Source organism: Rhinoderma darwinii, chromosome 1 (genome assembly GCF_050947455.1).
Source record: "Rhinoderma darwinii isolate aRhiDar2 chromosome 1, aRhiDar2.hap1, whole genome shotgun sequence".
In the NCBI taxonomy this organism is placed as follows: domain Eukaryota; kingdom Metazoa; phylum Chordata; class Amphibia; order Anura; family Rhinodermatidae; genus Rhinoderma; species Rhinoderma darwinii.
This window is the reverse complement of record NC_134687.1, coordinates 124,222,402-124,238,411: the sequence shown is the minus strand read 5'-3', so window position 1 is coordinate 124,238,411 and position 16,010 is coordinate 124,222,402. Positions and strand designations below refer to the sequence as shown.

At 42.0% G+C, this 16,010-nt stretch overlaps 1 protein-coding gene across 4 annotated transcripts in view; it reads left to right on the top strand.

Moving 5' to 3' along the window:
• Window positions 1-16,010, top strand: part of ARFIP1 (ARF interacting protein 1) — a 135,343-nt gene that overhangs the window by 64,698 nt on the left and 54,635 nt on the right. For all 4 annotated transcript variants that reach the window (XM_075860348.1, XM_075860346.1, XM_075860345.1 and 1 more), the window contains one exon: window positions 3,663-3,771. In XM_075860348.1, coding sequence (XP_075716463.1) covers window positions 3,663-3,771 — 109 coding nt within the window. The remainder of the gene's footprint in view (window positions 1-3,662; window positions 3,772-16,010) is intronic.

Here is a 16,010-nt window from a genome sequence, read left to right as displayed (position 1 = left end):
CACCAGTCTTGTAGATGGCATGTCCATATATGGACAGAGACGTCAGGGGCTCCTCTATGGGCGGAATCCCCGTCCAGATGGATTCCGCTCTTACAGTGAGCTACAGTGGCGCTATCTACAGGGGAAGGGGGTGGTCTTTACGAGGGGGTGCTATCTACAGGGATGGTGCTATATGGGTGGTTTGGCACGATCTACAATGGGCACTGTGCCACTATGTGGGCACTGGTGCTTTATATGTGGGCACTACGCCACTTTATATGTGGGCACTGTGGTACTATGTGGGCACTGGCACTTTTATATGTGGGCACTATCTACAGGGACATTGCAGCACTACATGGGCACTGGTGTGCTCAGGGGGTTGGGACAAAAAAAAACCTGACCAATGAAATCCATCCTGCTTTCTTCTTTTTTTTTTCTTTTTAACGTCCATGAAAAACTGATGACAAACGGACAGACTGCCTGCAAATGGATGAATTTTTAGAGACACACTGATGCAAAATGACCATGAAAAACTGACTATTGATCAGTTTTTAATGGCCATTTTTTTTTCACTGTCGTGTGAATGTAGCCTTATTATTGACAAAGTTCTGATAATTTTCAGATTTATGCAAATTTTATCTAAATGCCTAACTGGGCTTTTTTTTTTTTTCGTTTCACCAAGTGGGCGTTGTAAAGAAAAGTGTATGACGCTGACCAATCAGCGTCTTACACTTCTCTTCATTCATGCCCAGCTTTATTCACAGCACAGCGTGATCTCGCAACATCATGCTGTGACGTGACTTCCTCCCACAGGTCCTTCACCGGTGCAACGGGAGAATGACCAGACATCGCCTCCAGCCGTGCTAGGACGATTATCCTCAGCAGCAGTCCTAGCATGGCTGGAGGCGATGTCTGGCCATTCTCCCGTCGCTCTGGTGAAGGAACTGTTGCAGTAAGTCACGTCACAGCGTGATCTCGCGAGATCACGCTGTGCTGTGAATAAAGCTGGGCATGAATGAAGAGCAGGTTATGATGCTGATTGATCAGCGTCATACACTTTTCTTTACAACGCCCAATTGGTGAAACGAAAAAAAATGCCCAGTTGGGTATTTAGAAAAAATTATCATAAATCTGAAAATTATCAGAACTTTGTCAATAATAAACCGTAGTTATCTACATCAAAGTGTTTACTAGAATAGGTAGGAGATTGAGAAGTATTAAACTGGTGACCGAGCCTCTTTAACTTGGCACCATTGCTGGGGATAACCCACTATCCACTTCTAGGCACAACCAACCAAAATGCCCAAAAACGTTTCATCTTTTGATCATCTGGATTCCTTCCCGCTACAGGTTACTGTGACCAGAATGACCACCTTTTCACCAATGATGGCTACGTTTCATGTACAATATTTTGACTCTCACACTACGGTAACCGGTGCCGGCCTGTAATGTGCTGCACAGATGTTAGGTGACATGTATTCTGCAGTATAACAACTTGGTGACCGCTGTTTTGTTCTACTGGCAAAAAAAGCAACGGCCTGCAAGAATGACTAATTGGCATTTCTATGTCTAGGAATTTGTAGAAGGAAATCCATTAGACTGCATTGTATTTTCTGCAGTCAATTCTAGGTATCTAAACCTTCCAGTGATGTCATGACATTTTTATTGTTTCTCTTTGTCCAACTTCTTAGTCTACCAACTAGTCAAATATAGTGTGCTAAAATATATCATATCAATGACTTTATACATCAAATGTTCTCGTGTATTGGACCAGGTTGTGTTAGATTTATGCCAATGCTCCTTGTCTAAACTGGTTTTACCAAATTACTATATTACTGCTGTTTAGCTTAAGGGTCTTGAAAATGTGTACATATAAATCTTTGACTAAGCAGAGTGTGTTTCAGAATTCATGTTTTGGTGGAGATAAAAATTGTATCATTTTTTTTCACATTGCAGTATTTATATTTAGCTTAAAGAGGCTCTGTCACCAGATTATCAAATCCCTATCTTCTATTGCATGTGATCGGCGCTGCAATGTAGATGACAGTAACGTTTTTTTGTTTTTTTTTAAAAACGATCATTTTTGGCTAAGTTATAAGCAATTTTATATTTATGCAAATGAGCCTTTCTAATGGACAACTGGGCGTGTTTTCTCTTATTTCCAAATGGGCGTGTATTGTGTTTTTAGCAACTGGGCGTGTTTACTTCTTTCACTGCACAATCACACTGTGCTGTGGATCATGCTGGGCTGGAACAATGAGAAGTGTAGGACACTGATTAGTCACTGATTGGTCAGAGTCATACACTCCTCTGTACAACACCCAGTTGGTAAAAAGTAAAAACACGCCCAGTTGTCCATTGAGAAACTCATTAGCATAATTTTTCCAACGGTTTTGAACGTACATGTATAATTTGGTGCAAGTTTTACTGATAAAGCATGCTCATATGAATATGATGAATGTGACACAACTGTAGCATATTAAATAAAATGTTCCCTCTACATTATACAGTAAGGACCTGTTCAGATCAGTGTTGCTTTCCATTGAGGGGTTCCAGCGGAGCTTTCCGTCGGGGGAACCCCTCAACGGAAAAGCAAATGGAAACCTTAGCTTCCGTTTGCATTACCATTTATCTCAATGGTGACGGAAACTTTACTAATCGTTTCCGTTTGTCACTTTTGTGACAGGTTCCGTCACAACAGTGACTGCGCTATTGATTCAGTCAAAAACGAAACCCTGTCATAATGGTGACAAACGGAAACCATTAGGAAAGTTTCCGTCACCATTGAGATCAATAGTGGTGCAAACGGGAGCTAAGGTTTCTGTTTGCCTTTCCGTTGAGGGGTTCCCCAGACAGAAAGCTCAGACGGAACCCCTCAACGGAAAGCAACGCTGATGTGAACACAGCCTTGCATGAACTTGCCTGGCAGAGGGTGCCCAACAGTTTTTTAGCAAAGCAAATGTTGCGGGTTTGAATTATTTTAAAATGTAGGTACAAGCGTATTACATTTAACCCCTAGTGATTGCCAAGATGCCTTTTTCACGGTGGTCACTAAGGGGCCTTATTACGATGCACAAGTCTTTTTACAGTGCATCAAAATAAGCCTGGCACAAGGAGCAGGTGTTTGGCTACCTGATAACAGCTGGGATCAGAATTACCTTCGATCCCGGATGTTTAACGTCTTAGCTTATGAACTCAATAGCAACTGCGGCATCGAAGTGGTTTACAGAGGGAGAGGGGGCTCCCTCTGCCACAGATCGGGGACCCGCGATTGTGATTGGGTTGCAATGGCAGCCGGAGGCCTAACCAAGGCTCCCGGCCTGCCATTGCTATATGCCTATTAGGTCTAATAGACTGCCTGTCAGTTTGCAGTAATGCTCTTGGTTTACATGCTATTGGTGCTGGTTGCTTACTCTGCTTGTGTAATGCAATTCTCCTTTTCATCTGTATTCCAGTAGTATTGTGGATTATAGCATTGTAAACCAATCAGATTAGAAGCAAAGGCCCATTTATACAATCTGATTTCCGAGTAGCGATCTTGTTCTTTTTACAGAAGGCTCATTTCTGTTGCCCAATTTTTATGTATTAATGATAGATTTACACAATAATAATAATAGGTAAAGAAAGTGTTTTATACTGGTCATGAAACTGAGACTTTCTTTTCTCCTTTCTTGTTTTTGAAGGACATTAAGCGATCCGTGCCAATGGGACTTGGCCTTTCAGAAACTCACATGACTTCCCGTGGCTTTGATAGCACTAAAGAAGGAATCATAGAAGCTGGGCCTTTTCAGGGTAAGACATTTTTAAGGCAAGACTTTTTTTTTATTTTTATAAATGGACATGTCCAAGTAACTATTCTCAAGCTGGTACTGAAATACTTTGCCCCCTTATGCTCTGCAGAGGTCACTCAAGCTAACAGAGTGCAACATGTCTTAAAATTAGTAGTGGGGAACATTGATCCCTATGGGGAATGCACAGATTATATGCGAAAGCAGTTGTGGAGACCAGAAGGAAATATTGCATGCAGTTTGTAATATATTCAGCTCCCAAAATCTGAGTATTCAAATAATGTCTGTTATCCTTATTGTACTCAATGTTGTTTTGGTACAATTAGGGCATCTTTACATATTGAGGTAATGGTGCAACGTAAACCACTTCATCAGAAAAACCAGGTGAGATCACGCTGTGCTGTGATGAAGTCCCACAGAAACTTTATCGAAGTGTCGGGAGTGTGAATAGACATCGCATCCTGGCTGGAGGCGATGTCTATTCACTCTCAAGACACTTCGGTAAAGTTAATGTGGGAGTATGTGACAGCACAGCGTGATCTCGCTAGGTGACGCTGTGCTGCGAGTACAGCTAAAAATGAATGAAGAGAAGTGTATAACGCTGATTGGTCAGCGTCATGCAGTTCTCTTTACAACGCCCAGTTGGTAAAAAGGTATAAAACCAGTTGTCTATTAGGAAACGAATTAGCATAAATCTAATATTGTTCATAACTTGTTAAAAAATGAAAAGTTTTTCAAAATAAAAACCACTGTTATCTACATTACAGCACCGATCAGATTATGTAGGAGATAGGGCACTTATAATCGGGTGACAGAGCCTCTTTAAGGCCGGATTCACATGACAGTGAAAAATGACCCGTGTGCCTGCCGGATTTCCCAGCCCGACCACGGTACATGTGAACGGGACTCCTGGCATCATAGTCATTCAGGCTACAGCCACACGACAGTGAAAAAAAGATGGCCATTAAAAACTAATTATTTGTTAGTTTTTAATGTCCATTTTGAGTCAGTGACTCCAAATTCTCATCCATTTCCAGTGCGTCTGTCCGTTTTTCATGGCCGTTGGAAAAAAAATAAAAAATGGATTTCGTTTGTCAGGGTTTTTTGTCCCAATCCCCTGAAAACACCACAGTGCCCATGTATAGTGCCGAAATGTCCATGTAGATAGTGCCCACATATAGTGACACAGAGCCCATGTAGATCGTGCCCACATCAGTGCCACAGTGCCCACATGTAATGACAGTGCCCACATAGTGCCACCCCCAATATAGTGCCACAGTGCCCATGTAGATGGTGCCATACCCCCTAGCAGATAGCATCACCCCACCCCACTTGTAGATCGCAGCACCCCCTCTCTTGTAGATCGCACCCCCCTTCCTTGTAGATGACACCGCTGTAGCTGCCGCTAGGAGCTGAATCCCTGGCCAGAGGTTGCCAACGCTTTGCCCGGGGATTCAGCTCCTAGTGGGAGCTACCGCAGGGTGACCTATAAAGGAGGGGGGGGGTATATGCAAGGGGGGTGGGATATGCAAGGGGGGGTGCTATCTGCAGTGTGGCTATATACTAGGTGTCTCTGCTTCCCCACGGAACTGCTGTTCCGCACTGTATCATTTTGTTCAGAACAGGACAGCAGTTCCATGGGGAAGCAGAGACAGAACGGGGGGCAGCTTGTCAGACGGGGCAGACCAGGCAGTGACGAGGCGGCGCCACTATAGAATCAATTCAACGATTCTGTTAAAAAACGGAATCGTGAGAGCCCTTGAGGGCGAATTAATCAAATTAATTTTATTAATCGCCCAGCCCTAACAAAGTATGTGGATGTATTATTCCATCACAGATATGTAGTTTTTCCCTCATTCTATTATATAGAGTGGAGCCATGCAAATACTTCCTTTTCTGCAACCACCAAATATTAATTTTTTTTTTATATTTTTTTTTTGCATCACTTGAACTTAAAATGGGCCACGAATTCTAGATACATGATGTTGTTTTGTTTTTTTTATTGGCTAACTGGATAGATTACAGATACAAGCTTTCCAGACAGCTTCCTCGGACTGCAGCTATGGATAAAAAGATTTTATAAATGTTGAAGTATCCTAGCACTGGATGTGCACTTCAGAACCCTGGTTACATCCGTCTGTTTTGTGAGGCTATAGTTCAGAAATCACAAGTCTTAGGCCCCCTATACACACGACCATGCCCGTAATCATGACCAGTATTTTGTCACGACCATAACAACTTGCACAATAATATTTTAGCATAATTTCTAAGGCTATGTTCACTCAGAGTTTCTTGACGCGGAAACCGCGCCAATAAAACTCGTCAAAAACGGCCCGAAATTGCCTCCCATTGATTTCAATGGGAGGCGGAGGCGTCTTTTTCCCCCGAATGGTAAAACCACCTCGCGGGAAAAAGAAGCGACATGCCCTATCTTCGAGTATTTACGCCTCTGACCTCCCATTGACTTCAATGGGAGGCAGACAAAGCGTATTTCGCAGTGTTTTATGCCCGCGGCGCACAATGGCCGCGGGCGAAAAACGCAGTGAAAATCGGCTTGCAGGGAAAATCTGCCTCAAACTTTCAAACGGAATTTTGAGGCAGAAATTCCTCCGGCAAAAAACTCTGTGTGAACATAGCCTTAAGATCGGTGTAGGGTGTAAATAAATAAATAAATAAAACTTGAAACAGAAAAGCATTTTTTCTGCATTTTTGACAAAATAAGTGTATAAATGTAAACGCCAATGTACAGTACAGTGCAAAAATTTTAGGCAGTTGAATAATGCTAGACTGCCAAACTCTGCAACAAAGGTGAGGTTGTGGAAGACCGTTTCATGTCACAGGTCCACCACTGGTAGCAAAAAAAAAGTCCTATCTCCAAATCGTGTGCAGCATTGTTTTTCTATTGAAAAGAGCTTTCAAATGAGCCCCCACTCGACCCCCCTCCCCGTGCCATTTAAGATTTTGCTGTCCCCGCCCACCCCACCGCCCCCAAGGGGCTGGGGGTGGGGGTGGCGGTGGCATTTTTTGACATTGACTGGTAGATTTTATGACCCCATTAAATCCCACCAAATTTCAACCCTTTACCTCAAGCCGTTCAAAAGTTATGAGGATGTTCCGGAATTTTTGGTGGGGACTATATATTTTTTCATTCACTGGAGCAATAATAAATGTTTGCATAAGTGCATATTTCCTTCAAGAGAACCTTTTACCTCACCATACATTTGCAGCATGTAATGGGTGGGGCTGCACAAACCCTGGGGCACTTTAAAAAAAAAAAAAAATAATATTCTACCCTCCTCCATTATTTAGATATCGGTGCCGTTATATTTGGCACCCGATATTTAAATAACCGCCTGAACTGTCAATGGGGCGTGTACTGGCAAGGGGGCGTGTTACTATGGCTGTGACACTGTCCAATCCGATATGGACAGTGTTACTACAAGAGCGAGGATAGAGGAGAGGGTGCACACGCTCTCACTTCAGCTGTCAAGATCAGTCTTCTGGCAAAGGGGCGTGTCACTGCTACGGACAGTGTAAGGCCCCATGCACACGAACGTGTTTTTGCGGCCGCAATTCCCCCGAAAATCCACGGGAGAATTGCGGCCCCATTCTTTTCTATGGGGCCATGCACACGACCGTAGTTTTTACGGTCCGTGCATGGCCCGGGAACCCGCACCGCAGAAAGAACGGGCATGTCCTACTACGGACATCTTCTGCGGTCCGGGCTCATTGTAAACAATGACGGCGGCCATGTGCATGTCCCGCGATTTGCGGGTGGCCCGCGGCTGACAGTCCGCAGCCGGCCGACCCGAAAATCACGGCCGTGCAGACTGCTACGGTCGTGTGCATGAGGCCCAAGAGCTATATAGAGGAAATCGTGCATGCACTAACTAACTGTTTAACTAAAAAAAAAAAATAATAATAATTTTTAGCGACACATTCCCTTTAAGGTGGTTGTCTGCTTTTGACAATTCCTACTTGTCAGAAAAGTCCTTTGACAATAAGCTGTTCACAAAGTGACAATCATCGATAAGATGTGTGGGGAGAAATCCAGCAGTAAGGCCGAATGCACACGTTGAGTATTACGTGCGGTTTTGTCCATTCATGTCGATGAGTTGTCTGTGTAATATAGGAGAGGTCCAACAGAGCGAGAGATGCTTTCTGTAATCGCTTATCTCTGGCCAAGAAATGAAGACCCTAAAAAGAGGATCTCCCTCTTATATTAACTCAGAATTCCCTAAAAGGGTATATAAAACTGGGTTTTTCTAAACTGGACAACCCCTTTAAGCATGGCCTTACTTGTCTACAGTGACCAAACAGAAGATTACATATCATTGTGCAGTATTGGCTCCGTTCTTCAGTCACTGTTTTCATTGGTAATTCATAATACATTTATATGGCGTAGACATTTTAAAAAAAAAGAAAAAAATCTACCAATCATAGATTATACTTGCCAATAAATGATCTCATTTTGTTTATTATAAATTTTCCATGCCTCCAGCTACTACTGTATGTCCTTGTAATTGCATTTGTTTGTTAATATCATGACATATTAGAAAAACCTGCCTGATCTGTGCATCATGGAAAAACATTATAGAACGATTATTATCACATAACCAGTGGACCGAATAAACTTTGTGTTTTGTGTCAGATTGTATTTTTTTTTTTCTATGGGGAAGCTTTGGAGGATTTCATTCTCCATTCCTGATATTCTAATTTATATTGATGTTTTGTAATGCAACTGCTGCCTGAATGCTCCCCAACTTCACTTTAAAGGCAGTTCCATACTGTGCAGAGTTTTCGAAATGCAGCTGGCAAGCTTAAAATGAAAAAAAATACAAATAAATTGGTTGCCATGGTAACGTCCAGGCACATGCATGTATTACTATTGTTCTGCTGTTGTTTGTTTTTGTTTTTTTTGGTTTTTTTTTAGCTGCAGTGCTCTCCAACATCTAACTTTATAGATGTGACTTGCAATACGACTCGCCTAAAAGATGCAGATCCCATCCATGTGGAGAGGCGATCTGATGCCTTGGCCTTTTCCTTTGGATGGTTCAGTCTCAGTTCAGATTCATGACTGTCAGGATTTGGGTGCAGATTCTGTGCCTAAATCCTGATAGATTCCACTCACATTCTGCTTGTAATACATGTAAATAGGGTATTTTATGCCCAATTCAGGAGAATATCTGTCCTCCGGAGATATCCATAAAATCTGTAGCAAATTCATTTTTGTATCTGGCACCCCAACCAGTCTGTGGATCTGATAGCTAATCCCCGGCAGAAATCCGATTTGCAATCTGCAGATTTTTTTCTGCAAATCCATAACGTGTGAACGATCCTTGAGGAAAATCGGACATCTAAATTTGCCAATTGACTTTAATGGGTCAGTGTTCAGTTCATGTGCCGTCCAGGCTTCTGCTCTAGCGGTTACCTCTGATGCCGACCATATATCTGGATTGGGGGGCTCCGGGCAAAAAAAAAAAGAAAAACGCGCTGGAATCAGGGAGACAGTGCTATTCAAGTTAGTTAAAGGGGTTTTCCAGAACCTATAAACTAATTCCTACACCCGATTCCAGCGCCGGTCATGTGATGCGTCTCTTATCTTGAAATCTTTTCTTCCGGTGCTGCCCCGTACATCTCCTTTTTCCGGCCGGCTCAATGTACGTTGATGTCGCTGTACACTGGATGAAGAAGGGGTGGACCAAATCCTCTTCCTCCGACGTCTCTGAGCATGCGTGGTTTCTACATTATCAGTGTTTACCACGCATGACCACTTCTGCGCTATCACACCGCCTGCGTGTAATTTTCTCACAAAGTGAAGGTTGTAAACACGTTTACAGCACAGAAAGAAAAGGATGACTAACAAAAGGTATTTTGGGGGGTTTATTTATGGCTAAAAAAAGCAACAGACCATTAACGACTTCCCGCCACAGCCATTTTTCAGAATTTCATTTTAAGTATTTCCTCCCCGCCTTCGAAGAGCCATAACTTTTTTTTATTTTTCCATCAAAAGTGGTGTGAGGGCTTATTTTTTGCGGGAGGAGTTGTAATTTCTATTGGTAGCGTTTAAAGTATAATTTCATGTACTGAAATTGAAAAAAAATTCTTTGCGGGCTGAATTTGGAAAAAAACAGATTCCTCAATTGTTTTTTGGGTTTCGTTTTCAAGGCTTTCACCGTGCGGTAAAGACGACAACTTAACTTTATTCTGTGGCTCAAGATGATTACCGTGATACCAAATAAATATTTGACTACTTTTAAAGAAAAAAAACTTTTTGTTAAAAAAAATAAAATAAATTATTTTGTGTCGCCACATTCTGAGAGCCATAACTTTTTTTTTATTTTTTTTTATTTTATCGTTGCTATTTTTTTAGTGGGGCGAGCTGTAGTTTTTATCGGCATTATTTTTTTGTACATATAATTTTTTTGTTACTTTTTTTAAAATTAATTTTGCAATACTGGAAACACAACCAACATACAAAATAGCCACCTCAATGACCAACATGTCACTGCAGCGGCACAAATAAAACATTCTAGTGACAAATAATATTAAAGATGCATCATCACGACAGAACAGAGAGAGTCAATACATTGCTATAAGCATCTCACAATTCAAGCATGAATAACGCGGAATATGATGCATCAGCTCTTGACCAGCAATAAGCCGGATACACCCGTAAACATAGGTATGCGCTTAGTTGTGCAGTAAATAAGAACCTAACAGTAGAAAAGGAAAAGGAGGAAGCACCGAAAGGGAGGAAGACCGAAAGGGAGAGGGAGACGGGGAGACAGAGGAGGGTACATTAAATGGCCAAATATAGTTTCCACGGAGCCCAAGTCTTGTCGAATTGAACCTGTCGCTCTAGGAGCTGACTGTGAAGCTGATCATTAATCATTATCCATGATAGTTTATTCCTAACTAAGTCCATAGGGATCGTGATGGTACGCCAAGATCGAGCAATAGCCAATTTGGCCGCCAACAGTACATAACGAATCAATCATTTGAGGTGTCCAGACATCGGGGGCAGTGAACCATTAAAGGGAAGGTGTCATATTTTTTTTTTATTATTATATTGCTTTTAATATGATATTAACATAAATTTTATTTGTGTTCTCATGTTCTACTTTTTACTGTGTTTTTACTTTTACTTCTCTATGGGGGTTGCCATTTTTTTTAATCATCTCTGTATGCGTCGATTAACGACACATACAGAGATGGATTACGGCACATACAACCCCATAGAGAATGCAAATGGGAGCCGTTCCATTCTCTGAAGCGTACGCCGCTCCCACACATACCAAAATGAAGCTCGTTCGCAGAGCGAATTCCGGCGCCATTTTCATGTGGACCGGAAGCCGCTGCCGGACAGTAAGATGACGACTTCCGGCCGCGGCTTCCGGCCATATGTTCAAGGAAGCAAAGGTGCGAGTAACAGGAGCAGAGGCGGCAGGAGCAGGTAATTTATGTTCGTGTATGTGATGTATTGTATTATGTTCGTGTTATACTGCCTGCTGAGCCCTGTATCTAATCCTCCTACACTGTGCAGTCGCTCAGAAAATGGTGACACAGTGTAGGAGGTTTGAAGATACAAACCCCTCCTTCTCCTGGCACTAGCCAGAAGAAGGGAGGGGGGATTGTGTGAGGACACTAGAGGAGAGTGTGTCCACCCCAAATTTGCAGCATAAATCAATGAGGTTACTTTACCACAGTGACCATGCTGCAATTTTGGGAACTACTCCCTCTAGTGCCCAGCACATGGAAATGTTATAAATTAGAATATAATTTAGAATATTTCCTGACTTGTGAAAAAATTAAAACAATGCGTAATCACTCAAATACTAATTGTTTAACTGAAAAAAAATTCTAGCGACACATTCCCTTTAAGTAAAGCAACAGAGACATCCACTGGGACCAAGCTGTTGGTTAGAAACCCGATAAAATCAAATATCTCCATCCAAAAGCCCACCACTATAGGACAATCCCACCAAATGTGGAGGAAGGTACCCTCATGTCCACAATTTCAAAAGCAACCCGAATCTTAAGAGGGATAAATCTTAGAGAGCCTGGAGAGAACCATGTAACATCGAAGCACAACCTTATATCTAGCTTCAATTAAAGGGAATGTGTCGCTAGAAATTTTTTTTTTTATTTTTTTAGTTAAACAGTTCGTGTATAAGTGATTAAACATTGTTCTAATTTTTTTAATTTTTTCACCAGTCAGGAAATATTATAAATTAGATTCTAATTTATAACATTTCCCAGTGCTGGTCACTAGATGGAGCAATTCCCAAAATTGCAGCATTGGCATGTGGTAAAGCAACCACATTGCTTTATGCTGCAAAATGTGAGAACACACACTCGCTCTAGTGAGCTCACAGAATCCCCCCTCCTTTATCCTGGCTAGTGCCAGGAGAAAGGAGGGGATTGAACGGTCAAACCTCCTACACTGTGTGTCGTCATTTTTTGAGCGAACACACAGTGTAGTAGGTTTACATACAGTAGTAATCACACACTAAAACACGTACATACACAGACCTAACTTACCTGCTCCTGCCGCCGCCGCTCCCTCCGGTCCGTCCGCTCCGTCTGCTCCCTCCGCTCCAAGTGCACAAGTCCGGAAGCCGCGACCGGAAGTAGTAATCTTACTGTCCGGCCGCGGCTTCCGGTCCACAAGAAAATGGCGCCGGACGTCGCTCGGCCGAAGACCTTCAATTTGGACTGTGTGGGAGCAGCACATGCGCCGTTCCCACACAGACGGCGTACAGCATAGTGTATGGAACGGGCACCGTTCGCATTCACTATGGGGCTGTATGTGCCGTATTCCATGTCTGTAGGTGTCGTTAATCGAAACATACAAGGATGGAAAAAAAATGGCAGCCCCCATAGACAAGAAAAAGTTAAAAAATAAAAAAAAGTAAAACACAAACACACAAATAAATAAAACCTTTTTTAATAAAACACTAAAAGCAAATTGATATAAAAAAAACATTTTTCGCGACACTCGTCCTTTAAGGAAGTGTTCATGGACATTTTAGACACCTGGAATGCCATATCCTGCCATTGATTTAAGATCCAACTCCCTCCCAAGCTCCGACTCCCATCTAGTCATATAAGATAATTTAATACTGGGAGTAACCAACCCTGAATAAATAGACGAGATCCTACCTCCAGAAAGAGGAAATAGGCATAGTCTCTCTAGGGAAGTCATAGTGGACACGTCCTCAAATTTAGCCTTCCATGAAAGTAAGAAATGCTGGAGCTGACAATGTCTGAAGAATTCAGAACCAGGGAGGGAGTGGGTCTCTTTGAAAAACTCCAAGGTCTTCATATCACGCCCTACAAAAAAGTATAATCCTATAAAATCCTTTGTTTACCCACCACTGGAACGTTCACATCTGTAACCCCAGAGGGAAGTCAGGATTACAACAGATGGTTGCCAATGGAGCATGTGGTGACTTTAAGCAATACCTACCAGCATGTGCGTCCCACAATCCAAGCATTTGTGATAATATTGGTGCCATTACTGGAGGTCTATCCCGAGGGTGGAGCCACAATATAGTCTCAAGCTGTATATGCCCGCACGCAACACTCTCCAGCTGCACCAATTGAGGACGGTACGGTTTCATATAGATGTCCGTCATTTGTGCCACTCGAGCTGCATGATAATAATGTAAAAGATGCGGAACCCCCAATCCCCCGCCACCCTAGGAGTATACATTGTACTTCTATGAATACGGGATCTCTTGTTACCCCAAAGGAATCCCATTATTTTGGACTGTATGACCTGTATATCTTTATAAGGGACTCTAATCGGGAGTTTGCAGAAAAGATAGAGTATTCTAGGCAAGAGTCATTTTGACTGAAGCAATTCTACCAAACCATGACAATGGGTATTGAGACCAAGCATGCAGATTGGCTTCTATGAGTTTAATGAAGAGGTAAATAATTAGACTTGTAAAGGGTATCCACGGAAGGCGTAAGCTTAATTCCCAAATAAGTGAGGGAGTGGGATGCCCATGCAAAGTCAAAATTTAATTGTAACAACTTTACTAATCTATCTGGAAGGGACAAATTTAAAGCCACCGATTTATGATTATTGACTCGAAGACCCGATATGTCTCCAAACTGGGTAAGGGTATGGAAAATGTTGGGGAGCGTAGTAAGGGGGACGTTATAAATATGAGGATATCATCCGCAAATAAAGCACATTTATGTTCTGGTGCATATAATTTTTTGATCACTTTTTATAAAAAAAAAATTTTGGAGCGAAGTTTACCAAAAAACAACGGTTTTGGTGTTTTCATTTTTTGTATTTTTATGGCGTTCTCTGTGCATGTTAAATAATGCTATATTTTAATAGTTCAGACTTTTACGAACTCCGCTATACCAATTTAAAAAGGTTTTTTTCTTTAACTTATTTTCACTACTAAATACTTAAACTTTTTTTTTTTTATACATTTCATTAGTCCTTCTAGGTGACTGGAACCAGCAATCGTTAGATCGCTGGTACAATACAGCCAGTATATTGTCATTTTCACAGGCATCTGTTAAGCCCTGCCATAGACTGCCACGACAACCATAGTCACCCCCAGGTCTCACTGCAGGGGGGTGATGAGCTGTCGGAGAGGGCCGCCCTCCTCTTTTCAACGCCTCAGATGCTGCGGACCGCAGTATTTGAGGAGTTAAACAGCCAGGAACAGCGCGATCGCTGTTCCTGGCAGTTAGGCTCGGGTGTCTGCTGTAAAACACGGCCGACATCCGCAGCGTATGGAGCGCGCTCAGCGTGAGCGCTCTCCATACATTACCCCCGCACTACAATGTACTAGACACGTTATTTTGCGTGAAGGGGTTAATAAAAAAATTATTTTAGATCTCCGAAAACCCCTTTTAACCAGTTCAACTTAAATGACCTAACGACAGGTTCTTCTTAAGATGCGAAAAAGAATGGCGTAATTTTTTTTTTCCGTTATCCCCCAAAAAACAAGCCAGAAAATGGATTTTAACAAGAGACGATGGAGAAACAGAAAGTCTGGGCACTAGAGGGTTAATTCACTTTCCCTCATCCTTGATTTTTGGTTAGGTTATCCCCAGAGACTTATGGTGAAGTGGAGGTTTTAATATGGGATTACATTTATAGAAAATGGTCTTTATGATTCGAGTACCTTGGGTCAGTATTTATGCACTCCTCTCCTTCATTGTTGCCAGATGTAAACACATTATTTTTGGAGTTTTGACGCTGCTTAGCTATTATGCAACTCTGATAGAATTTGACAATCTAATATGTAAATATGTCCAGATTTGCTGCATGATGATGTAGTACTGGGCACTTTTCCAGCTCATCCTGTAAATCATATTTAATCAGATTATTTGGCAGGTTATGTGGAGCTTATAAATGATATTTCACTGAACAGTAGTTTCGTTTGTTTGCCAATAAAATAAATCTTCCTTTTGGCAGAGCAAGTTTGTAACCACACATGGACCCGGAGATCCTGCTTAACCCATGTAGGACAAGGCCAATTTTAACCTTTGTTACACCTATACAAACCAATTTTTTTTCCTGTTGTCCAAATGCATCTAAAATTAAAAATAAAGAAATTTTTTCCAAATTCTCAAGTTACAGGGTCTGATGTGAGACCTTCCCCCTACGGTGACTCCTCTTTCTATCATTCCTGGACCTGTTTCCCAGATTAATAAGGGTCTGTTGCGACATTTTCTCACAGCAGCCAGATCGGTTATACCAAGTTACTGGAGGTCTACCTTGACCTCAACTGTTGCTGAGTAGGTGGCTGAGGTTAACTATATTTTACGTATGGAAACCATAATGGCTGATGACCTATTAGTGGATTGACGCTTTTCAACATACTTGGTCTAGTTGGACCACCTTCACAAATAACCCAGATTTGACTCCGTGGCTTACGAGAATACGTGTGCCCGTACAGCAGAAATATATATCTATTACAAGAATACTTGGTTACCAAGTGGGTTGCATACCTAGCGGTGGACTTTGTTTTTCATTATAAGTTCATTTAACTCCTTCCCCCACTTTTTTTTTTTTCCCCTCTCTTTTCTATCCCGGTGTCTTATTGTCAGTGTTGTACTTGTTCCTTCTCTGTACCATTCTATTTGCTGCTGACACCTAACGGTGCACTTTAACATTTTTGCTGTGGTGCCGGATTATAGCACTATTGACTCTGGATCAGGGTTTCCTCAGGGTACTCTGCCTTCTGATGTTGCAGTACGAGA